This window comes from Dermacentor albipictus, chromosome 1, assembly GCF_038994185.2.
Source record: "Dermacentor albipictus isolate Rhodes 1998 colony chromosome 1, USDA_Dalb.pri_finalv2, whole genome shotgun sequence".
In the NCBI taxonomy this organism is placed as follows: Eukaryota; Metazoa; Arthropoda; class Arachnida; order Ixodida; family Ixodidae; genus Dermacentor; species Dermacentor albipictus.
In genome coordinates, this window is record NC_091821.1 from 361,673,886 (window position 1) to 361,698,881 (window position 24,996).

At 43.7% G+C, this 24,996-nt stretch overlaps 1 protein-coding gene across 1 annotated transcript in view; it reads right to left on the reverse strand.

Annotated features, from left to right (window-relative positions):
• Positions 1-12,284: 12,284 nt before the first annotated feature.
• LOC135911577 (synaptogenesis protein syg-2-like) overlaps positions 12,285-24,996 on the reverse strand; it is a 123,372-nt gene continuing 110,660 nt past the window's right edge. The window contains exons 8-10 of the mRNA XM_065443902.1: positions 23,999-24,307; positions 22,563-22,871; positions 12,285-12,418 (exon numbers count right to left, since the gene is read on the reverse strand). Coding sequence (XP_065299974.1) covers positions 12,285-12,418; positions 22,563-22,871; positions 23,999-24,307 — 752 coding nt within the window. The remainder of the gene's footprint in view (positions 12,419-22,562; positions 22,872-23,998; positions 24,308-24,996) is intronic.

Below are 24,996 nucleotides of genomic sequence, written 5' to 3' on the forward strand. Positions count from 1 at the left end.
AGTTCTTGCGTCTGAAAACCCGATTAGCTATCTCGATTTGCATTAGTTTATCCAACTCCTGCCGCAGGCCCTGTTCCTATTCCTGAGCTTGATACTTCATGTATACACCTCATTCTATTGCGTTCAATTTTACCTTTGTTTACATAACATCCACTTTACTGCGCCACTGCTTAGCGTGTCAATAGGTGCTCGATTTCGCTCTGTTTTATCTATGAACGCTTCATCTTCACCTAAAACAACACTTGAAGAAACGCAGCACTTTAATCATTTGTAAGAACCTCGCACGAAGCAAGCCATCACACATCCGCCCTCCTCGAAAGCCGAATGCGGAATCACGCCACGGACGCATGCATCGACACGCGGTGTAGGACACACATGAATTTCTCGTGGGTGGGCGAGTGAGCGCCTTTCGATTTGGCCACCTCGAAAGGTTGAACCGTTGTAATTAGTAGCAGTTATGTGTGTTCATCGTGTCTTCTGCATTTAAACAGTATCGACTGCTTTGAAATTTAGGACTATTAAGGCAAATAAATGGTGATAAATAAAGCCACATGAATTACCCAAGCTAAAAGCACGAAATTCTTACATATTTATGCACTAAACATCATTGCAACAATCAGAGCGCCAGAGTTTCTTCTAGTAATTATTGTAGGATACACTTTGGCCCAAACTTTTGTTAAAACATGGCAGTCTTGCCTCGAAGGGGAGAGCATAAGTTTCATAAGTAATGATTCCGAAGAATGAAATGCACTATACAACTATCATTGAGGAGCTTCAGCCCCAGTTTTTTCTTTCATTTCGCTTCCAAACAATAGCTCTTACCCACTACGGGAGAATGGAAAGAAAGTAGGCGGTTTCACAAGTGTGTTTTTGCAAAGCCTGCTTGTATTACGCTGTTTCTTTTGCTTCCGAGGACAGGCTTAAAGGTTGTGAGGTGCTTTATATGTGGTGTACGACTGGATATTTCCTTTTTTTTACATCTTTAATTCATTGAGAGGTGGTGTGGGTTCGAAGAAAATTGAGTGCCCAAATCTGACTGGGTGTTCTCTAAATAAAGCAATGACGGTAATGTCATAGTATGGTCATATACTTCTGCCAGTAGAACGTACAACCAGATTGGTTATGAACATAGTAATTCTAGTTCAAGTTGTAATAAAAGCAAAGTAAGTACAATGACTCTAGTGGATTTTCTAAACATTTTTCTTAATTGGACGGAGTTCCCTGATCTGTAATTTAATCTATCAAAACACCTACGCATCGCATACACGTTATACTGTACCCGTCGTCATTTTCGTGAGGCAGCTGGTCAACCGTTGAAACAGCCTGGCTCAAAACTGGTAGAAAAACAACACCTTCACAGACACAAAGCAGGAAGGTACACACATAAGTTTCTTTATGTTACTATGTTTTAGATCATCTGTCTTTTTAAAAAACCTTTGAAGAGTCACTCAGGATGCACTGTTTCGCGGACTTTCATCGACACTATGCTCCTTGAGGGGTTGAGATCAGCCAATTGCATTTATTCGTCATCCAGATCTTATGTATATTTGTGTGGTATACATGCGGAGTCATATAACCCTTCCATGCCACGCTAATCTGGCCAAGTGTAACCAAAAATTGCCAAGTTGTTTTTTTAGAGACTCCAGTTGCCAACATGTTTTATGCATCCTCAGAAACAGTGAATTCGCTTCTTCTAGCATAGCTCCCTGAATCGTGTGCTGCCATCTGTCACAAACACGACAAAACACTGAGAGGAGCCTAGGCTCGTCCATGGCATTGCTAGAAAATAAAAAGTACCGTCGACGAGCTGAGCTTCTCTTTGACCGTCTTTACTGAAACATGCGGAAGAACCCATTTCGTACAAGGCGCGGAAATTATTAGGAAAGACACAAAAGAATGTCTGCTGTTCTCACAGGTTCACTTTATTTACACCACCGAGAGAGAGGCAACAGGACGACTGTCCACCGCCGCCGAACGGGTCTTCAACATGTCGACGCGAATGAGAAAGCGACTTTAAGGCACGACACAAGGTTGAGCATTTTCCGACAACCGATGGTGACTATGAAAGCGGGCCTCGTAGAACCGAAACGCTCGTCCAGTGAACCCGCTGAGATGTGAGAAGTTCCTTCGCACGACAACGGTGACGACCCAGGTTAGGACGGCGAGGAGGCGCGTACTTTGGACCGGGAAATCTTCGGCGGACCGTCCGAGCCCGCTTTGGACAAGACAACTTGCTTCGTAGTTATCATGTCGGGCATGTTTTCCGCTGCACAAGAATGAACGGTAAAAAAAGACAAGGCAGTCATTCGTTTGAATAACACTTCATTTGGGCCTAGTTGGTACATAATTCTAAACTTAACGTTACAGCGTTGTGGATCGTCTTAGGTGTTTTCACTGTAACGTTAAGCTCAGGACATTCGTTTGAAGAACAGAAACATCAAACTCAATTGCGGGAGGCACCAGTCTATAAAATGTTTTACGGCTGCCGGAAAGGGCGGGGAGAGCAGGCGATTATGATCAGTGTGCCAGAAAGGCCCATAGAAACATCATCGTATTACAATACCCTCCCTGGAGATCCAAAAACAAGAAAGGGGCTGGCAGATGGAATGGCACACTGTGGTATAAACTTTTTTAAAACAGGGTTGAAGTGCCTCAGACAGGCTGGCCAACGTTTCGATAGGTGGACCTATCTTCGTCAAAGGCGATAGGTCCACCTATCGAAACGTTGGCCAGCCTGTCTGAGGCACTTCAACCCTGTTTTAAAAAAGTTTATACCTCCCTGGAGAAAGAAAGTGCAAATAGAGCAGCTAGGGAAATCTTTACACCGGCAGGTAAGCAGAGCACAGCAAAGCATTGCAGTGACGGCACCGAGCCTAATAAAAACTCGTCACCAGCGCGTATGTTCATCCCTATGTCTCAGCATTCGATCGTACGTCTATACTAAACATTTCACAATCAGGCAATGAGCATTATTTTTCTTAAGAAACGCGCACAAACCGGTTTACCAAACAGGCAAGCATCAACATACAGCGACTTCCCCACTGAGTGCCTACTGATAGCCAAGGTGGCCATAACGTACGCTCTCTGAAGCGAATGGACGTTCAACTGTATGAGCCTTTACCTTAAGTGGTGCCGTGCCTTCATTGGTGGGGTTAAATTAACAGCGGCGTGTGGATTCATTACAAGCATACCATGCCAACATACGCCTTTATTTAGGAGTTCAGGGCTCCCAGAAAAATCTGATCATCTTTTGACAGTTGAGTTGCTGCTGAGTAGGCGCACGCCATTAAATAATAAGGCTCGACGTTATTGCACAATTTTGTCTGCCGATTCGAATGTGCGAATACTCTTTATCAATAATTAAACAAACAAATAAATATGGAAATAAATAAACACTCTGCCGAGGCCCGCTAGCGACGTGGGGTCGCAGCCATCGGGAATTTGGTGCCATTTCGCTGCTAGAGACGCTGCCGGATTTTTCGCTCAATGGGCCATTTGATGCTTTCGCATCGAAAACAAAACGGTTTATTTCCGCTTCCTAGAGCGACTTTCCTGAATGCGGGAAGCCAGAAAGCGATATTCTCGGAATATTCGAGCAATACTTATTTAAACTGATGACTGCTCAGTGACAAAATTACGGCTATAGCTCAGTCAGCGTGAGTGTTCATTAGAACCCTATCTTAACGCGTAGGCAGATATTTTCTGACCCTCTTTCCCGATGACTGTCGCTCACTTCGGCGCATAGCAAGCATAGCAACCAATAAGAAAACACAATAATGGCATGTCACTTCCCTTGTCACTTCCCTTGCATTCTGCACCATGCGTGGCAACGCCGAACTAGTTCCTAGACATGTCGATAACTGCGGGGCGCTTGGTACGAAGTAAGAGTAACTGGTTCCCGTTCCAATCGCCGCGCCTGACACCACACCACTGGCGATCGATGTCGCGGCTATATAACTGTGCCTCACACTGTAACAGCGCAGACCACGGGCGTGCGCAAGTCGAGTGCGCGAGGGTGCGTGACGTCTGCAATATTTTATGAAAACGTGCAGCCAAAGCCAAAAAAGGCGCGCACACGAAAGCTAACATTAGCGCAAACATGCCGACGTTCGTCATAGCCGAGGTGACCAAAATGCGCTGATATAGAGGTATGGCGAATTATAATTAGATTTAAAGTGCCCTTTCAAAATAGCGCGCGCGACTTGCGTTGCACCCCGAGAGAGTCACGGGCGGAAATACTGCGCTTGTCTGTAGTCTGGCAGATGAGATACGCCAACATTTTTTTAAGCCCTTTGTGACCTAGTGCTCTGAGAAAATTCATTACCATGCGATGCGAACTTGACAATTCGAGATAACAAAATGACATTTAAGTGATTATGAAACGTGAACACCGAAGAGCGCATCTATGTAATAGCGCTCGCAGACAGAAACAGGCTTTAAGGAGCGAATTTAAGTGCACTGCATGGGTATCGACTAAATTGATACCACTCTTAATAATACATAATTTTATCATTTAGTAACTTAAGTATTCATCGTGGTCTGTTGGCATAATCTTGAGTTACTAATTCTTCAGACTGCCAAGACAGTGGGATAAGAGAAGAGTATTTCTCTAATCGAAATACTTATAGAGCAGTCAAGCAGCGACGACGTGCCGACAAAATAATGCAAAATAAAGCATTCCTGCAGCACACTTGAGCAGCAATTGTCCATGGCAGAAAATAAAATTTCTATGAGTTCAATTCGTACGTAGCGCTCAACCTATATTTGCGCAAAAGGTAAAAGAAGTGCCTGCGTGCAGACCTCAATAAAATAACTTTACCCTTCATTAATGTCTTATACGCATACGGTTCTCTCAAGGTGGAGAGCCTAGCACTGACGCATCCCTCTCAAGTATAATGTCGGTGCCACCTGGTGACCATTCGGAAGGTAAAAAGAGAAGGTCTTCCGAGATGGTCGATGAACAGGCGCAGCAGCCGCTGTCTCTGAGCCTGCGAACGAAACGAAAACCCCAAAGACTGCCGCGCTGCGCAGGGCTCTGTGGGCACTGATCATTGAGTCTTTGTCCGAGAGCATGAAGTATCGATTTTCTTTCGACAGGCAGCGCTGCTCTTTTCAGTGAACTCATCGCAAACACTTACGCGAGAAATAAATAAAGTAAGCAACTTGAACTATACTTTGACCACATAGAGCCACAAGAACGGCGTAGTAGTTGACGTAACCTGTTTCTTCCACCAAAAAGAGGCTGCATTTAGTTCCGAAAACTGTGTCACCGGCGATAAAAAAATGTGGCCTATTCGGCGGCGTTGTTTTACACACAGTCAGTGTGAATCCCTGCAGTGCTACATGACGATTTATGCGCTTTGTCTAAAGCAGTTTAAACACAGCCATGAATATTAACGGTACTATGCAACAATTACTTTTCCTATTTCTCCTTCATCGTAACCCCCCACTCTGCCTTTTCAGGGCAAGGTATTTGAATTCTTGTTCTAGCACAAGCGAAAATATTTAGTGCTACAAAGACGCGTAAGAATATATCTATAACTACAAGAATGAATACCAAGAGCTAGAAACTCAGTCAGCTTGTTTGTTGGAGCAGAAAAGCAGTAATCCATTTCTAAATTCGAGCACTATGGGCTACAGATTTCCTGGACTGCAGTACTGCAGATGTAGATGTAGAGCCTAGTAGTTAGTGGCACAGCCCACTTAGGGGGAGCGGCCAGAAACCAGTTGGTCTAGAATAAAATAATAAAAAATTCAAACAAACCATGAGAATACGTACACTAGATTCAAGGAAATAGATTGTATAGAATGATTTTATGAGAATGAAGGATAAAATAAAAGCAAAAAGACAACTACTCGAGGTTACTTGAGTGCAAATAAAACTAGAGCTTAAGGTCCGAATATGCAGTCTAAATCATATTGATCCCGCCAGAAAATATTGGATGGCAGCACGAACCTTTTCGTCAAAGTGCCCAAGAGTCGAGGCACCCAAGGATAGCATAATTAAAACCAGAAAGGTGGTAAACGGCTTTTCTAAAGTTTTATTTCGAGAACGTATCCATAGCCTTAACTTGTTCTTCCCAACCGTACTGCACTTTTGATAAGCCAGCGCTCAATTCTATATGTTTGTTTTAATTTTGCACATCCTTCTAATTTCCAAGCGGTTTGTACTATGCGAGCCTCTCCATCCTCACGCCTCACAGTTCCGGAAACGGATTACATATACTTTAACTTACTTTTCCCAACCTACTACCCAAGCACTAGAGTGGTGTTGATGATGACGATAATGATGATAATAGTTATGTTTATTGACATCCCCTTTGTAACGGGGCTGGGACAAATAGTCACCTAGCCTGATTGATTTAAGGAGGTTTTACTACATCTATCGCTATCTGGCCCTTTTTTTCCTATCTGATCTCCATTTTGACTTTCGTATATAAATCCTCTATCACTATACTGTACCATTGCCTACGCTTGAAACGACTTTAGTGCTACCAATTTCTTCACTGCTCTCTTACACCAATACTCTAATCGTCGCACTTATCTCGACGGCTGATTAATTAATTGTTCAATTTTCTTTGAATCCCGACGTTTCTGGAAGGTGGACACTCGCTACGGGTTTTGCTTGGTCATTATCTTGGTATTCTATTACAACATGCCGAGTCGTTTCTGGGCCTTTTTTGCTGCACACGCATTCCTCATTCTGTGAAGCATATTTGCTCCGGTATATTTTTGTCCTCCGGCAGCCAGCTGAAGCCTCAAATAGTGAGGCACTCACTTTGTGTTATTGCACAAATTTGCCGCCCCCCCCCCTATTTCTTTCTTGCCATTTTTGCAAATCTCCATGGTCATTTTTTTCTTTCCATGCTTTGCGGTTAATTTACCTTGTCTGTTATTCTGACTTTCTTTTTTATGACTTGAGGTTTTCTATTTACATTTTAAGATACCCTGTACTTGAGTACCAACATTGCTGAACTCGTTCTCCATTCCGTGCCAACGCTTTTGGGGTACAGATATTTGTGGAGATATTTGAGTGATGATGATGATTTATTGGCATGCCCATTGAAACCGGGCGGTGACAAATAGTCAGCTAGCCTACCTAAGTTAATCCTGAATGCTGTAGATGCCTTTAATTCTAGTATTTTTGTATGCATCACCTTAATCTTCGTTTTCTTCCGGAAAACTTCCCTATCTACGTTGCACCGCTGCCTATGCCTGTCAAGAACCTGGTGGTGGCAACCTCTGCCCTGCTTTTTTTCTTAATTATCAATACTGTAAACGTCTCTTCCTTATATCGACTGCTGACCGGTTGATGCTACCGTCCAGTTTAAATCCAAGCGCTTCGGGAAGGTGTACGTTACCAACGGGTCTCACTGAGTGAATCCCTTCGCATTCTATTAGGATAAGCTGAATGGTCTGCGGAATTTTTGCTGCAGCGGACACATGTCTAATTTCTAAGATATCGCGCGCAGCCGGAGCCGGAGTAAAATAAGAGATGCCCACTAACTTGATCCCCTCTTTCTCCTAGCGCGCACACATTTTCGAGTCTCCTCCCCCCCTCCCCCCTTTTCCACGCGCGTCAAGACGGGGCACACCCTTCACGCACTCCTCCCTTGCGCGCACAAGACGCAGATGCGGGAAGCCACCATCCTTCTAAGCTGACCCTCACAAGCTTTCTCTCGCACCTACAACACGTGACACTCGGCCGCGATCACATCGCACTTGACTTTATACGGAATTTCAGGGCTTCGACGACGACGACGACGACGACGCGAATTCGTCTGGAGTCTTCAGCTATCGCCATAAAATGGGATATCAAGTGAAGTGCATTAAGGGAATATTGTTGAATTAAACTTAGTTAGGCGGAACATCTCATTTTGTTGCCCTTAAGAGGAAGCTTTAGCTCCGGTCCAACTCCCATTGCGCCTATTCAAATACCCGCAAAACACACAAATTGGCCGAGGAATAACGCCTGGGCCAATTTAACAAGATTTGTTGCATTTTAAAGAAAAAATAATGTTCTAGTGAATATCGGAAGCGGAATTTTGATTTAGCACCTTTATTGTTTTACAAACATTGCCGAAAATTGGGAAACTTGAAAAAAATTGTGAGCATGAAGTTTACAAATCTGTCACTCTGCACCAAGAAGAGATACTACAGTTCTGTAAACTGCATCTGTTAAAATATCCAAAGCGGACAAATGTGATAAATGAATGTGTGTTTTTTAGTAGCGCAAGGGCCAGGAAATGTGATAAATAATTTATATCTCATGTGAATTTGTTACACTGTTGACAAAGATTTTGCAAAATTCGTACTCACGTATTAGTGGTGTACTGCAAAGTGGTGTATAATACATGAATGTTGCCCACTTTAGATGCTCTTTATTATGTACAATTTACAGAATTGAATAAAAATATTGACGGCTTTGATAAAGATTTGTTTCCAGTAGTTATCAGATCTTAAACTATCTTTTAATGGATCAAACGTTGTCGGATTTGGCGTAGAGGTTGCCAAGAAAAGCGATTTCTCCTTTCCCATCTGCTTAGATAGGAGCCCCAAGCTAGAGCGTCCTCTACACCTATGTTTTCGCACTGTTCACTGATGCTCGTTTGTCTTCTTTTTCTGCGCACGTTGGTTCTCCACCAACTGTGGTGTCCCCGTCATCGCCTCTAAGCGAAATCACACGATCAGCCAGACACAGAGACACGGGCAATGCATTCGCCAGTGATCTGATGAACGTTCGTTACTTACCTCTCAAGTCGGTGTTGAGGTCCTCGTTCTCATTGGGATGGCTACATTGGGTTTCAGAGTCAGACAGTACAGAAGTATGAGTCATATGACGGGAGTATTTATATGGGCGAGGGATATGAGAGAAGTTCTAAAAAAAATTTTGAACGAAACATTGTTTGAATCAGTTATGGCTTTCTGCAAGTAATAGTGTATGGCGCTCTTAACCCCAAATATTATTGCGGTTATAACATATGAAACAATTAGGAGAGAAAATATGATTTAAAAACCGAATCCAAACATCCGTTGCTCATTGTAGTACGAAGAGTAAACTACTGAGCAAGTCGGTATTGATTAATGCTGGAACATTTCGCGCACAAAAAGAGAAAGGCGTATGGAGAGAACAAAACACGAGCGCTGTGTTCTTTCCCCTTCCTCACGCCCTTGTCTGTTTACGCGCAAAATGTTTCTATATTAGTAATTGCAGTAGATTGCACCACTCAGTGGTGTGGGAGGAATCACACTACAGCACATAGCAATACAGTACAAGGCTAGCAGTTGTTTTCTTCGGTGCAACTTCAAGAAACCCTTAGGCGAAAATTAGCTAGCCCTTTTCTACAACATCTCTCATATCCCCAGACCCAGGCTCCTGTCAGAGCAATCCAGCTGTCTTATCGACAGCGTGATGCTCTATCGCATTTGCTATTTCATACACACCTCACATGAAGGTGGCAACAGCCGCGTGCGGAAGATGCTACTTTGTCTTTCCCCATACCACTAGCTCTACCTTCGTTCACTTTCGTTTCCCGCGTGCGTATTATTTTTTTTTTTACTTCTAAATAACAAGAGCAGTTCAATTCTCCTACACTTTCACTAGCCTCATTGCTTGGTGGTTTCATACAGTGCTGACTTCAAAAGAATTAAACCTCTCTGTTCCTCCTATACTTGTCGCTTTACAGCACATAGTAGCAATACCTGTGTACACTGTAACTCCTTTTCAGTATTATTTTGAATTAGGGGCGATGCAAAACAACCAAGTTATCTCTCAAAATGGTTGTCAAAGTGAAGGTTCGGTGCTTTAATGGAAAATGCCATGGAAATATAAAGCAGGCAAAAAAGAAAAGTAGGCGTAAAAACTTGGAAACAAATATTCATATCTCCCGGTTAAGACAATAGAACCTAAATTGCTTACCAGTCGCCTTGATTCCAACTGTCGGTGGCTGCATGTACAGAAGGTAAAGAAGGGAAGTTCAATATTGTCACGCTGTGAGTGATTAACACTGAAAAAAGTGTGGGCCAAGAATTTAACTCTTGATCGGACGACCTTACGCCCAGAAATACCTGCAACACTCGACTCACAACGACGGCGGCCAGTCAAGTCGTCCTTCGTATAATTTAATCCCACAGGTGGAGTTGTTCCACTACTTATCTGTGGCCCACCGTACATACCTGATTGATCGCGGCTGCTGGCGTACATTCGAGGATGTACTACATTATTCGTGACGAACGCCTAATCTAATCAGGCAAGTTTTTCTCCCTGCGGAATTGGAGACAGCGTTCAAGAAATTTCGGTGGCGACATGGACAGACGTCAGTGCAATCACCATTTCGATGTTGTTATCATTTTACGTTTCATCCAATCTTTATTTATTTTATTTATCGAAGCCGTATCATTTATTCATATATATTTTTCGCTGGGTAACATAGCGAAACAGAGTAACCGAGGCGCTCTCCAATCTCTCCACAGCAACCCATTTATAGCAGAAGAGACACAATAGGCACGCCTTGTGCCGCAGGATAACTTATTAACAATGATATTTTAGTGAAAACGATCGATGACAAAAAGAAAGTTTCAAAAATGCGCGCTTGGAAATATGTTCTATATTAAACCATCCCGTCACATAACTAGCCCCTGCTGCTCGTTCTTTGGTGACGGTTTTGTCCATCCAACAAACTTCACTTTATTACTTGAAATGCAGAGTGTGCTGTGCGTATATGTGCGCGTGTGCGTGCGCGCGTGTGTTTGTGTCTGTGTGCGGTTTTCGCCTTCTGCATTAAAAAAGAACCCGTTTAACGAAATCCAACTGTTTTGCTGAGGTACCCACGTAATTATCTTTTTCTAGATTGTCGCTCTAATATAGGCTAGATGTCGGCTTTCCAGCAGCAATCATTTTCTTGTGGAAGTAACTGCTGTGTTGGTCATGCCATGCGCTTGTGCTCTAGCCACTGCGCCAAATGAGCCCAACCTTAAAACTGACTGAGAATCGCTACAATCCCCTCTGAAAGACAATGCACAGATAGCATTGCAACACAACTTGCAAGCCGAGAAATACAAGCGCTCGAAGCGCATTGTATCTATGCGAAATATAGCTAACATTTCACATCAATACTTCTACATTTATAAGGCGAAAGCCTGAAGTGGCTCGTTGCGCGATGGCCTTGTAAAAAACGCGGAAACTAGTCGAGTGGTACTAAAAAAGAGCCACGTGATCTTCTCCGAGCTAGCGGCAGGTGGAGAGGGGAACGAGCAGAGCGCATACACAGAAAAACAAGTTTGCGTCGCTGACGTCACTAGGATGCGGCGGCGGTTGTGGCGACAGTCGACTGCGAAGCGAGAGAGGCGGTCATGGAGGACGCTCGGCCGGGGCCTAGCGGATTGCACGGTGGGCCTCGGAAATATGCTACGGCCTCGGATGCTCGCCAAGCGAGAAACGAGGTACGACGTGCGAAGCGGGGGGAGCAAGGCGTTCGGCCACGAGTGATGCACTCCCTTGTTGAGAGGATGCGACGTAATTGTGTTCGGCTTGTGTTCCACATGTGTAACACTTGGTGGCGACAAGCATGCTGCACCTTTAGGAAGTGCATTAAGTGCTCGCATGTGTCGTTGAGGAGGTCGACGTAAAGCGTCACACGACTCGTTATGCCGTGCAAGAAGTCTGGCCCCTCTAATCATACAACTCAGTGCGTTACCAAGTGTGCAGCAGGCTTTCGCCTTCACGTGTTACAGCAGCATAACATGCTATCAAACTTTTCTTTACCATTAGATGCCTACCCGCTGCCTCAGCAGTCGTATTTCTTGTGGTGTGAATGCTAGAAGCATCGTTGGGATATATTCAAGCTATATTTAGTTTAATCAAAGCTCCCTGTTGGAAATGCACAAAATGACGCATTCTATAGAGTTTAATTTCGTATGTCTTAAGCATAGCGACTATTACTGATGAATTTAATCCCGCAACACCAGTGCTACAAATTACCCCAGAAATTTCCGGAGCATCTAGCACTGAATGATCACTCCCGTAGACATTGAACAAAGCTTTGTGCAGGTTTCCTGCGTTGTCTAACATTTCTAAATCTAATTTTCAAGAATGTCTGAACAAGCGCAACAAAGCGAAAGAAAAAAGTACGTCAATATATTTCCCCTCCCCTCCAAAAAGATTTCCTTGAATAACTCCAGAGATAGCTGAAGCACAGGCTACTGCACGATTTATATTCGCTTTCTTGGCTCAAACGTATTCTTTAAAAGATTCGCGCGGGGAAGAAAACTGCGAATTATAAGTTTCACCCACCATTTCTCGCAATAAATTTGTGCCGCAGCTTGATGAGCATCAGTGCAATGAAGACCACGAGAAAAGCGGCCACTGCGCTCAGGACGGCGGCAACAAGGGTTCCAGTGTTTATCTCCAACCCAGCCTCTGAAACAATGACAATGAAACATGCACAATAATTACATCAGAATAAGTTACTTCTTGGCAGTGTTTTTATCTGAACGAAGCAGGTGCGCCGGAGAAATAATACGGGTACACATTCTACTTTTGGGGAATGCCGAAAACTCATTCACTTTCCTGTCGTGTCCGCACTCGAGCTCTGTATCATTTCAGGTGAAAGTGCTTCGCAACAGAACGTGATGAACCCTATTTCGCGTCATGACGTAAAGTGGTATTTGCAGTTCCAAGACCCCGTAGTTCGGACTCTGTGTTAAACAGTACCAGTGAGCATATTTCTGGCCCACGCTCGTGCCTGGGCACCTGGTCATTGACGGCGAAATGCTAGGTATATATTTTTTTCCCAACGTCGGTAAACGGAAGATTTTAATGGGCTGCAGTTGGAGGAACATGACAAACTTTGCAGAGCAGGCCGAAACCTGCATTGCTGTAAAAATTTGTGGATATGCTCCCGCTTAGAGCGCGTGTACCTAGTCGAGTGAAACGCTATCTGCGAGATCACGGTTTCATTGACAAATACAAGGCACGCGTGCTTGCTGGCCTCATATGAACACCGTTAGCTGACAAATGAAGCCAAAGCTCGCTCTTTCATAATCCGCCAAAGTATCGTGCCGCTTCAATTTCATGAACCCCAAATAAAAAGCACGTGACTACCGGACCCTGCAACGGGCATAGGCAGTCATGCTAAGGTTGTACACTTGCGTGCAGTGAACGGTAATTAATGACCCAATAAAGCAAAAGGGTTTAGCGCCGAAGCTGGGGTAATGAGTAATACGCGTGGCTTCATGCCCGTGGAGAGTAAATGTGGCAGCGAAACTCTCTGCACACTAGGTTAGGTGCAGACTAGGTTAGGTGCTGGGTTCTAAGACTGTCACATGTCCTCAAAATATAATAAGCTCACTATGTCTGTTCAGCAGGTGCGTCAGTAACGAAGGCCAGATGTACAGCGTCAGATGTATATCAGGCCATATGAACTGTAGCATCGAGCATGGCGTTGCCGTGGGCCTACAAAATAGGTTTTACTGCGAAAGCAATATGTGCCTCATTACGCAAAAATCCATCAGCGTAGGGGGAACAGAAAGATGGCACCAAAAAGGCCCAACGACGCAAAGAGGAAAAACACGTAAAAAAATGCTCGGATTGACGTAAAATTTCTCAGGGAGGTTCTTGCAAACAAAGTATACTAATGGCTTCTAAACGAAAATTTGGTTTCGCTTCTGTATGGGCGGCAATTGAAAGCGGGCCTCCGGGATGGGAGACGAGCATGCTTCCAGGACGTCACGGTGGCTCAATGGTTCTGACTGCCTAAAGGTGTCCATATAGTACATACGTTCATGAGCGTGTTCATGACTTTCCGAGGCCTACGAATGGTTTAATGCTTTCGTATTCCCACGTGTAAGTAGTAATAAGTGTTTCTGCCGAATTTTCTCTGAAATAAGTAGCACAAATTATCACAGCATTCTTTATGAAACGAATTGTATTAATTTTGGTCTCTTAATGCGGAAATCGATATAGCTGGTCTTATACAAGTGCACAACAAGGCCCAGAATGCACTATTGAACTGTACCTATATGGTTGTGCTTTACAATGGTATTTACCTTAACATCGTCAGCAGCGAAGAGCGTCACAGTGCCGGTACGAAATATGGTAAATTAAATAGTGGGATCTATAACGCCCGGAAATCACAGCTTTACGTAAATGAGGGACGCTGTAGGAGAATGCTCAGGATTATTTTGGACCCCCTGGAGTTATGTTACACAACTTCTCACACTAAATATCAAACTCAAGATGATTCTGCTGTGCAATTATCCTGCTTACATGTGTGTCTCTCACCGAGTAATAATGGCCAACGTTGCCTTGAACATATTTTCCTGTGGTTTTAAAGTCCGCGCGAGCAGTTGCTCTCTAACTGTAGCCCTCTGCGGTACCGCGACTTTGTCCTCAGCAGAAGTACATGATAGGCGCTAAGCCATCGCGGTTGGTGTATCCACAGTTGTTGAGGCTGAGCATCGAACAGTCGTAATGAAACAAATCAGAGTGAAGGCAGAAAAAACGCTTGAAAGAGGAGAGGTTGTGCGGAGAAGCGTCTCTCTAGCCTGTTCTCTTCACCGTGGCAAGGGAAAATTGATGAAACATGGAAAGGGAGAAGTCGATGGTAAAAACACATGACAACTGCGCTACATGTGAATATGTGAATAGGTGCAATGATTCCCTCGCTTATAATCGGTAACGCGGTGTTTGTGCTTGCAGCATGGAATGTATTAGTCACTTGTAGCTGGCTAAAGGGCCCTCGAAGAATTTTTGTTATGCAGAAATGCCACATAAATGTGCGTAAACGGCATTCGAAATGGCTCGGCTTTCTCTGCAGTGCTTTAAACGAGAACTAAAACATGTTTCAACGAACGACTCATGCATACGTGCGAATGCTTAAAGTAAGGCGGATGTTTCAATATCTGTCTAAAAAACGTTTTTACTTGTGCTAAAGTAATTGTGCTGGAATTGTGTTGGAAAAGACGCCGGCAATGTTGTTTCGCGGCACGGTAAACTGCTATCTTGTCAAATATATTTTAATAACACGGTATGAAGCTCTTTTAAGCTATGCCAAGCACTTTCAGAAAGTATTATTTCAAAACGGAAGTTTTTGAAGGAGGTTTACAGTGAAGATGGTTGGAGCATAGCCCGAGAAATTAACGAAAATAAAATCTATGAGTGTCCTTTGAGATAACATCGCACTGCCTATTCAATATTAGACGCTGTTAAATTCTGCGTTTCCGATTCCAAATTTAGTCATCCTCAGGCCAAATTCGTCTTATGTTGGTTTAATATATTTTCGCGGAAGCACACATATTTTAAACCTGACTAGAAGGTTATTAGCGTGAAGCACGAAAAGCTACTTGTGTGTAAAACGTATTGGACGTCGAATAGACTTAATTACTGAAATCCAGACACAATTCTAACGTCAACCCTAGCCCTCCATATGAAAGAACAAGAAATACCATTTATTGGTCCCAACAATACCAGAGCCTCAGTTCTGGCTCGTTTGGTGGACGTAGGCCTCCAGACTAATGGAACTTTCTTTGTGCGCCACGCCAGAAATGGCCTGTCGCACTTTTACAATACGTGCACAAGAGCGTATATTTACTGCTTATAAAGTCCTACCGTAAGGGGGCAATCCAGCCTATGTGGTCCCGATGAGATGAGCTCAAGCACGAGAAAGGACAGCATTAAAGCAGCTTCAAGTGTTCCTGTTCCTGTACTGGAAAACTTCGTGAATATAGCCAGAAACAATGTCGAGATTAGGTATGTCAGCTCCATCCAAGGAGGTTTTAAAAATTCTATTTAAACCTCCTTGTCTACATCCTGCCTCTCATTCAAACCTGTGTCCATTTCTCTATAGGCTTCCAATACATCACTGTGCGCAGTGTTCGATTCCGTAGCGTTGTTATCCCAGGCGCACCCGCCTTAATGAATAAATGGCATCAGGAGTCGTAGCAGACGCCGCCGTCCTTTGAGTTGTTCCACGTTACAAGGTATTCCTGGAGACTGTTAAGCATTTATATCTTTTTTCTTTAGTGAACAAACAGCGGAAGGGCCTGCTGACCAGCTCGGGCGCTGAGGAATAGCTTCGACTGGCGGACAGAGCACGATGGGTTGCGTGAGACCACGGAGTTCTAAACTGAATACGCCACCCACCTATGCACGGTCATTCTCGTCTGCTCATTAATAAAGTTTATTCGTCCTCCTTAGTGAACATACTCCTGAGAATCACACAATATTTCTACAAAAGGAGTCTCGGACACCGGATTGAGCTAGAACGGTAAACAAGTTGTTTTTTCAACTTGTGAGCTGGAAATTATTAATCTTCATTGCAGGAAAAGAGTGGAAATGGAACGCAAGATTAATTAAGCACAGTGAATATTTCTGCTGTCGCAGTTCTCACAGATTAAAGTGCAAGTTTTACTAACATGTACCGGCAAAAAGAGAATACACTTCAACGACAAAGCTTCACCGTAACCACGTACAAATAATAAAATGAAGCAGTAAATGAGGATGTAATTATTTTCCGACTGATAATGACCAGAGATGTCTGGAAGGAGCCCTGAGCGTTGCAGTATGATTGCAAGGCCAAATGTCTTATCTAAAGCAAAACAATAAATTTATACCGCCACCAGACCCACCATGTTATCAGCAACAGAATAATTAAAGAATGCATACAATCTACTTTGATTCAAAAAAACTTTAATGTAAGTTACCAAGCCAGGCAAACATGCTTTTCGTCAAGAACGTATCGTAGAGAACTCGTATTGAAAGACGGCAGACAATTCTGTGGACATCATTTCAAGCATTTCGACAAAGCCGACTGGTATTTTATTTCTTCGGCTTCGTCAGATATTATCAAGGCAAAAAAAAAACGTTTTACATTCGTACCACATCATACCTGGAAATCTTCTGCGTTTTTATTCAAATAACCTCCGCTGTCCTAGCAGTATAACCTCGCTTTATTGTTTCCTGTCGAGCAATAACAAAAGTGCTGCATATATCTCAGAAATGTAGGTAATAAATTCACAGTCGAAAGTTTTCCGTATATCTAGCTCAGTTTGCACATGTGGAAAAAGTCAGAAACGCTCGATCGTCGGTATGCCTTCTTTTCTGTTTCGTTTCTTGCGCTGCAGTTCAAAATGGTCAACTTACAACAACTCGCCCAATTTTCTATTTTGCTTAAGCAACCTCATGTTTCAGCTCTTGATCCATCCACTGACCTCCACAAATGACTAATTATATGCACGATATCAAACATGTCACACAAACATATACCTGTTAATTTTCTCATTTTAGCGTGTCAGCTACTGCTGAACATAATTTTGAGTGGTGTAGTGGCGCAGCCTAATGACAAGTCCACTCGAGTATTCTTACGCTACTCTGATGTGGTTTCCTTGTTATGCGGCTTATTTTCTGGACCCTTTAGCTTGAAAAATCAATAGGCAAATCCGCATGGCAGATTTTGCAATTCAGTGGGTCTTCGATCCGAGTTTTTCTAGTACTCCTTTTTCTCCAAGCTTCACGGCCCCATAATGTAACTCTCCCTGTGAACTTTTAGGTTTTCTTCCCCACTTTATATCCCCAAGGATTCTTATTTCTCGTGTTGTATTTTTATTCGAACAACCTTTGTTGCACGTCTTCACAAACATTCTGCACTCTAACTTTTGAACTGCGGATTGTTACGGTTATTGGTATCATTCGCTACGCTTAGTGTGTCTTACTTTTCTTGTAATTTCTTGGATCTTCAGCTGCTTGAATTGCTTATTTAATTTACAAAAACCACATGGTAAGCAATACTAAAGAAGCTTATCCTTCTGTACCACGTTTGCCGTTGAAAAACAGTATTCTAAATTATCAGACAAGTGCTTCCTTCCATTTTCTTTCTGTTTACTGCTGGTTTGCTCAACCGCAGCAATCATCTCGACGTGGGTGAGCATGCTTTACAGAAAGGGGAGTGGTGCATGCTCGTTAGTGCACCCTTGACTCGGTCATGGCGGACTCACCTAACTGCACATCCAGTAGGCGATAGATATAGCATAAATCCGCACTTCTCACTGATACTTATAAGGCGATATACATTTAGGCCCAGAAATTGCCTAGGCAAACATCCATCTACATCTGGGCTCGAAATAACTCGCCCACCTATCCGAGCCAACTACAGGCCATCCAGAGGTCCCGCGACGTCGTGGAGCGTCACCACCTCCCTCTCCCGCCGTGGGCGGGGCCACCAACTTGATTGGGGAGCCTTCGGTTCCCCCCAATCAAGTTCGTCGGGACACGCTAATAAAGTTCTTGTCACTGTCACTTAGGTTTAATCCTGTAGAAAAATTCGTAAATATAAGATTGACCAATTCGTTAACAGGATTAAACGTATGTGGACGATTCAACTGGTATATATATATATATATATATATATATATATATGCGTGCGTGTGGGCGGGCGTGTGCGTGCGTGTGTGTGTGTGTGTGGTTTTGTTGGCATGTTGTCTATGAGAGTAACCCTGCACTTCTTATCACACTTAAACAAACAACGCTCGCTATCGCTTATCATTTACGAGTAAGTTGTCACGGCCGTGGTGCTTTTCTGCATCGCAGTTACTTCCACACAATGTTTTCAGGTGTCTTTGAACAAATATTAGCGCATTTACTCGCAACGTTCACAGAACCGCTTCAGTTTTATTCGCTGTGTTTTATGTGCTACGTACGTCAGTTTAAGAACAGAGAGACGAAGATGATGTATAGGCAATGAATGAAACCGTAACTAGGCTGGCTTTAGAATCAGCAATTGAAGTGAGAGGCAAGGCACCAAGACCACCAGTAGGTAAGCTGTCCCAAGTAACAAAGGACCTAATAAAAAAACGACAAAACAAGAAAGTGTCCAACTCAAGAGATCAGATAGAATTCGTGGAACTGTCGAAACTAATCAACAAGGAGAAAATATGGGCTATTCGAACTTATAGCGTGAGAAAGGCTGAGGAAGCGGTAAAGAATAGACACAGCCTGAAAAGAATGGGACGGAAACTAGGCATCGGTCAAACCAACATGTATGCACTGAAAGGTAGGCAGGATAATCTCATCAGCAATCTTGAATATATAGCAAACGTGGCGGAAGAATTCCACACTGACCTGTACAGTACCCAAAGCAGCCACGATACTTTCATTCAAAGTAGTAAAGAACAGGTTACAGAGGCTCCTTCTATAACTAGCGATGAAGTTTGAAGTGCCTTGCAAGACACGAAACGGGGAAAAGTGGCAGAAGAAGATGCGCTACCAGTTGATTTATTCAAAGATCGTGGAGAGATATAGCTTGAAAAACTAGCGAACTTTTTTATATAGGAAGTGTCTATGGACTTCAAGGGTACAGGAGAAATGAAAGGAATGCAAACATTATACTAATCCACGAAAAGGGAGACGTTAAAGAAATGAAAAAAATTATAGGCCCATTAGCTTACTTCCAATGTGATATAAAATATTAACCAAGATGATATCCAACGGAATAAGGGCAACGCTGGACTCTAGTCATACAAGGCAACAGGCTGGTTTCAGGAAAGGATACTCTACAATGGATCACATCCATGTCATCAATCAGGTAATCGAGAAATCCGCAGAGTACAATCAGCCTCTCTATATGGCTTTCATAGCTTACAAAAAGGCATTTGATTCAGTCGATATACCAGCACTTATAGAGGCATTACGCAAGTAAGGAGTACAAGACGCTTACGCAAATATCTTAGAAAGTATCTACGGAGATTCCACAGCTACTTTTTTTTTAATAATAATACTTTATTGCGCCAAGTATTGAAAGAATGTACAAACATCCGGACTGCCAAAGCCTCATTGGGCTTGAGTGGCAGAGCCCGACAGGCAGCGGAACCACGCAGATAAACACACAGGCATGAACGCACATGAAAAGTTACAGAACATCAAATTAGTATAGTGGCAAAAAAAATAATAATAAAAATAGACACGGAACCCAAGTTACATATAAAAAAAACACAACAGAGTAAAGAGCAAGGAAGGAAAATAAAATAGCATGAAAATACTCAGATAAGTGCAACAAATACTGCAGTAACTAGCGAATTCACAGGATTCATTTGATAAGTGGTGGTGCATGCGTGTACAACGTCGTACACCCACTAAGTAGCGTATCGCAGCATCTTTTTTATTTTATATTTAGTTTTTGCACGGCGAACACTTGGAGGCAACCTATTGAAGTAAAAGGGAACGTAAAAATCTCTTACGCGCTTTCCATATCTTGTAAACCGTCGGGGAATACAAAAAGCTTCCTTCGGTCGAAGAGACCGTGTGGGAACATACGGAATATTATAGTCACTAAACCAAAAATGTTTCAGGACAATAGTTTCCATCAAAAGGCGATCAAAATCAGGTAGCGAAAATACCTTAAAAACATCAGAATTGATTCTCCACAAGAAATTAGGAAAATACATAAAAAGAAAGGGGTCAGACAAGGAGAAACAATCTCTCCAACGCTATTCCCTGCGTGCTTGGAAGAAGTATTCAGGCTATTAAACTGGGAAGGCTAAGGAGTAAGGGTCAACGCCGAATATCTCAGCAACCTTCAGTTTGCAGATGACATTGTTCTATTCAGCAACACTGCAGATGAGTTACAGCAAATGTTCGAGGTCCTTAACAGAGAGAGTATAAGAGTGGGGGGTTGAAGATTATTATGCAGAAGACAAAGATAATGATCAATAGCCGGGCAAGAGCTCAAGACTTCAGGATCGCCAGTCAGCCTCGAGAATCTTTGAAGGAGTACGTTTACCTAAGTCAAATACTCACAGGGTGCCCTGATCATCAGAACGAAATTTACACAATAATAAAAATAGCTTGGAGCACATTCGCCAGACATCGTCAGATCCTGACTGAAAGCTTGCAATTATCATTAAATAGAAAGTGTACAATCAATGCATTCTACCGCTGCTGACATATGGGGCAGAAACTTGGAGACTGACAAAGAAGCTCAAAAACAAGTTAAGGAGCGCGCAAAGAGCGATGGAACGAAGAATGCTAGGCATAACGTTAAGAGACAGGAAGAGAGCGGTGTGGATCAGAGAGCAAACAGGGATTGCCGATATTCTAATTGACATTAAGATGAAGAAATGGAGTTGGGCGGGTCATGTAATGCGTCGGTTAGATAACATGTGGAGCATTAGGGTTACAGAATGGGTGCCGAGAGAATAAAAACGCAGTCGAGGACGGCAGAAGACTAGGTGGGGTGATGAAACTAAGTTTGCAGGCGCTAGCCGGAATCAGTTGGCACAGGACAGGGGTAATAGGAGATCGCAGGGAGAGGCGTTCGTCCTGCAGTAGACATAAAATAGGATGATGATGATGATGATGATGATGATGATGATGATGATGATGATGATGATGATATCTGACCATATTTATACCCCGGCTGCTAAGGCAAACCTCGTTGCCATTTTTTTCTCATTGGGACGGAACAAAAAAACAAAGACTGCTTTCTTTCTTTATGAACATTGATGCGGCACATTCAAATGTAAATCAATAGGCACCCCAAGTTTTCCCCAAACCTATCTATGCCTCCAATTAACTGTAGTACGCAGCTCATTGCGTGTTCATTGCGATTACATCGCTTCAGGACCTCCGAGCTAAGTAAACAGGAGAGTGCTGGTGGAGGCCGCTTGGTCTTTCTTTAAGAACATGCGCAGCATGTGAAACGCCCGCTTAAGCTCCGTCTGCTGGCTTCATGATGAATTGTTCAAATGAGCGATCGCCCGCTAAGTCCGACTTCAACGTGGCTTAGATGAATATGCTTATGTGCAACTGGAACCATGTGAAAGGAATTGCTCGTCTATTTTCTCAGTTACTCGCGAAGACTGAGGATGCGGAATGATCACGCGACCTTGGAAGGTGGTGGATATGCTACAAGTCTCAAAACAAACCGCCTTGTAGACTGCATGTTTACAAAAAGACACATTAGCAGCTGTCACTGACCGATCTATTTCATTTAGTAACTCAATAATTTATTCATCCACTTTATTATAAAGAAATAGATAAAGCGAACGTTATAAGATGACTCAAACAACATTGCGGCACTTCCTAGTGTAGACAAGCAAGACAAGAATGACTACAAATTATAACTTTTTTTATCACAACTGTCTTTCATTTGTTTGACTTGCTTTCATGGCAGACAAAGCCCACGAACACCGGTATATGAATGAATGGCTTTAGGAGTGTAAGCTCACGATAAAACAACTTCTTATTGTGGTAAGTTCTGATGAGTAATTCATCATTTGTAGGCTGCAAGTGCAAAGCATCAAAGCTTCGAAGCTAGTAAACCTTACTTAGACCACTGGCAATGCTCTCTCGCTGTATTGCTGCTGCTTCCTACTCAATATACCACGTGTTTATCCACTAAATGCCGTCTTTACGCTGTCAAGAAACTCGACCGGACAAAGGTAGGGATGGTGAGACACGAAGAAAGGCAGATATGTTAAGCAGATGTAAGAAACCATGATAGGAGAGAAACCGGATAGGCCATCAAACACATCATACCCTGCCAACAGATTTTGCGTTGGCAGCCGCTCACCCTGTCCGAGCAATTCCTGCTCAACTGGTAGCGTGTACGCGGTGAGATGCACGGGCTCGCTGCGTCCGTTGGCATTGACACCGTACACGGCCAGCCGGTACAGGGTGCCTGGCTGCAGCGAGTGGAGGCGGAAGCTGGGCTGTCCAGCGACCGTCAGGTTCGCCCTGATGGGTGCCTGCGGGGGCCCATCCAGCAGTTCCAGCAGGAACTCCTGGTTCTCGGGCGCGCCACTTCGCCGTTGGCACGACACCAGCAGCGCATCGGAAGTCGCCTCGCGCGTCACGCAGTTTGACGGCTGGACGGGACCGCCTGCAACGCGTGGAGGAGAGAGAGAGAAAGAGCATAGATCTCCAAATGAAGTTGGAGCGAAACTGCGCAACTGTATGTAGCAGTTTACATGAATAACTAAGAGTTCGCCTAGGAAGTGAATGTTGATGCTCTGTCTTTGACGTGCGTATTGCTGCTTAGTAGATCAAGCAGGATCAAAAGTTTTTATGCTTTGAACTGCCCAATTAAGTTATGCGTAGTCATAGTGTCCGACTGCAACTTTTTTGCAGGGCTTGTATGACAGATCGAACTGTAGGCTATCTCTGAATTCTATCAGCTTTTAGTATTTGTTTTCTTTGCACCTTCGTCATGTCGCTATTCTGTTACTCCTGTTTAAGTTACACAACGGCCCTATATCTACAAGATTACGTGCCATCACTCACTTCTTTTCTTTTTTTGCCCTCCTTCTCTGTCTCTATTCACGATGTGTGCAGTAGCTTCCGCCGTTTCCGCCATGGACACCGGTGAATAAGGCTTGTGTGGAGATGACCGTAAATGTTCGCAGCAGTGAAATGAACAACCGTCGGTGGTGCATGTCACTATCATTGCCACGGAGTTTTCGCTTTATTGTCCGGAGCGTGGCTGCCTATAACCAGCTTATCATGTCCCTATTCCCTATTTTTTATGTTTGCGTCCTTCTCTGCATCAGTCTTGCCTTGTGAAAGCAACCCTAAGGCGTGTATGGCTCCTTTCATAGAAGAATTTTCTTTTTTTTTATATATGCATGCGAAACCAACAGGCAGTGAAGGTTTTTACTGACACTCATAACTCATATTGTCCACGTTAAAATCTATGCTTACAAGTCGTTAAGGCACTTTGTCTGCAACTCACATGAACCATAGTGCGTGCAATTAAAATGTGAGTGGGCAGAACACTGTTGATTAATCCACCGATCAGCGCGAGTTGCACAAGTAATGTTTGCCTGTTTAAGTAACCTACCAAAAGAGACGAAATTTCCCCACCTAGAGCAAGCACGAAAAAATTATCTAGAGTAAAACCTACGTCGCCTTTGAGTGCAGTTGAAGCGTTAGCAAAGCCTTCCAGTAAACTCAGTGTATCAAGCTAACCTCATAATCCCTTATGTTTGATGTCGCTCCGGTATGTCGTACCTATCGGTACCACCTGGAATATGCAAGGCCGTGTGCTTTCGCCGATGGTGTTACTGGCGCCGCAACTGAGCGTCCCATAGTCGGCGTCGTGCCGTGGTGTGTAGCGTAGCACGGATCGAAGCGGCTGACCGGCAGGCGAGTTGAACGAGGCGTCCGGCCCGAGGGGGTAGTCGCGGTTAGCCTGGCGGTAGCCCCACGAGAACGTCACCGGAACGGGATCTGCTTCCATGTCACAAGTGACGTGCACCGTGTCGTGCTTGCCGATTGAATAGATGCGTCGCTGCTGCGACGTGCGGCACACAGGAGCGTCTGCGGTAAGCAAACAACGTTGCATTGCAATAAACAGATCCGCAGCATTGCCCATAGTGTGAAAAAAGTCGTCGCGCCATAGCCAGCGCACTGCTACGCGAAGTGACACGAGCCACAGTGCAGCTAGGCTCACAGAGGAGCGTGTCTGTGCCCCCCGCACCGACTGGGTATCATCGCGTCGCGTTAAACTGTTAAACTACTATGCACGCAAACCATTTCTAACATGGTTGTTTCAGAAAACGTTCACAGTACCGCACAATCAATTTGCTTTAAGTAATGGGGCCTTCTTTTCACACATTTTTATAGTAATCAGTTATGAGCACCACTACAGCTTTTACCAATTGAGTCTACTTATTGTAATCGCATAGCCTTTCCGTCATGAAAAAAAAAAACAGAAGTAACTGTGACAGTTTCTCTTAAACGTTCACTCGAGCTAGATTCGCCAAGCAGCTCATGAACACATTGTGTCACTGTGCATGAGCTTTATAATTGTGCAGAACAGGCAGTTGGTTCTTCCTTTCGGGTTTCATATGGTGGTCAGTGACAGGTAATTTACATCACGTCAACAGCACATGTATAGAGAAGGGGACCAAAAGAATGCGCACCGGAAAGCAAGGAGCATTGACATGGTGGCGTCCTTTATGCAGATAATACATTCATTCATCGATGATTGATTGACGTGTAAGGTT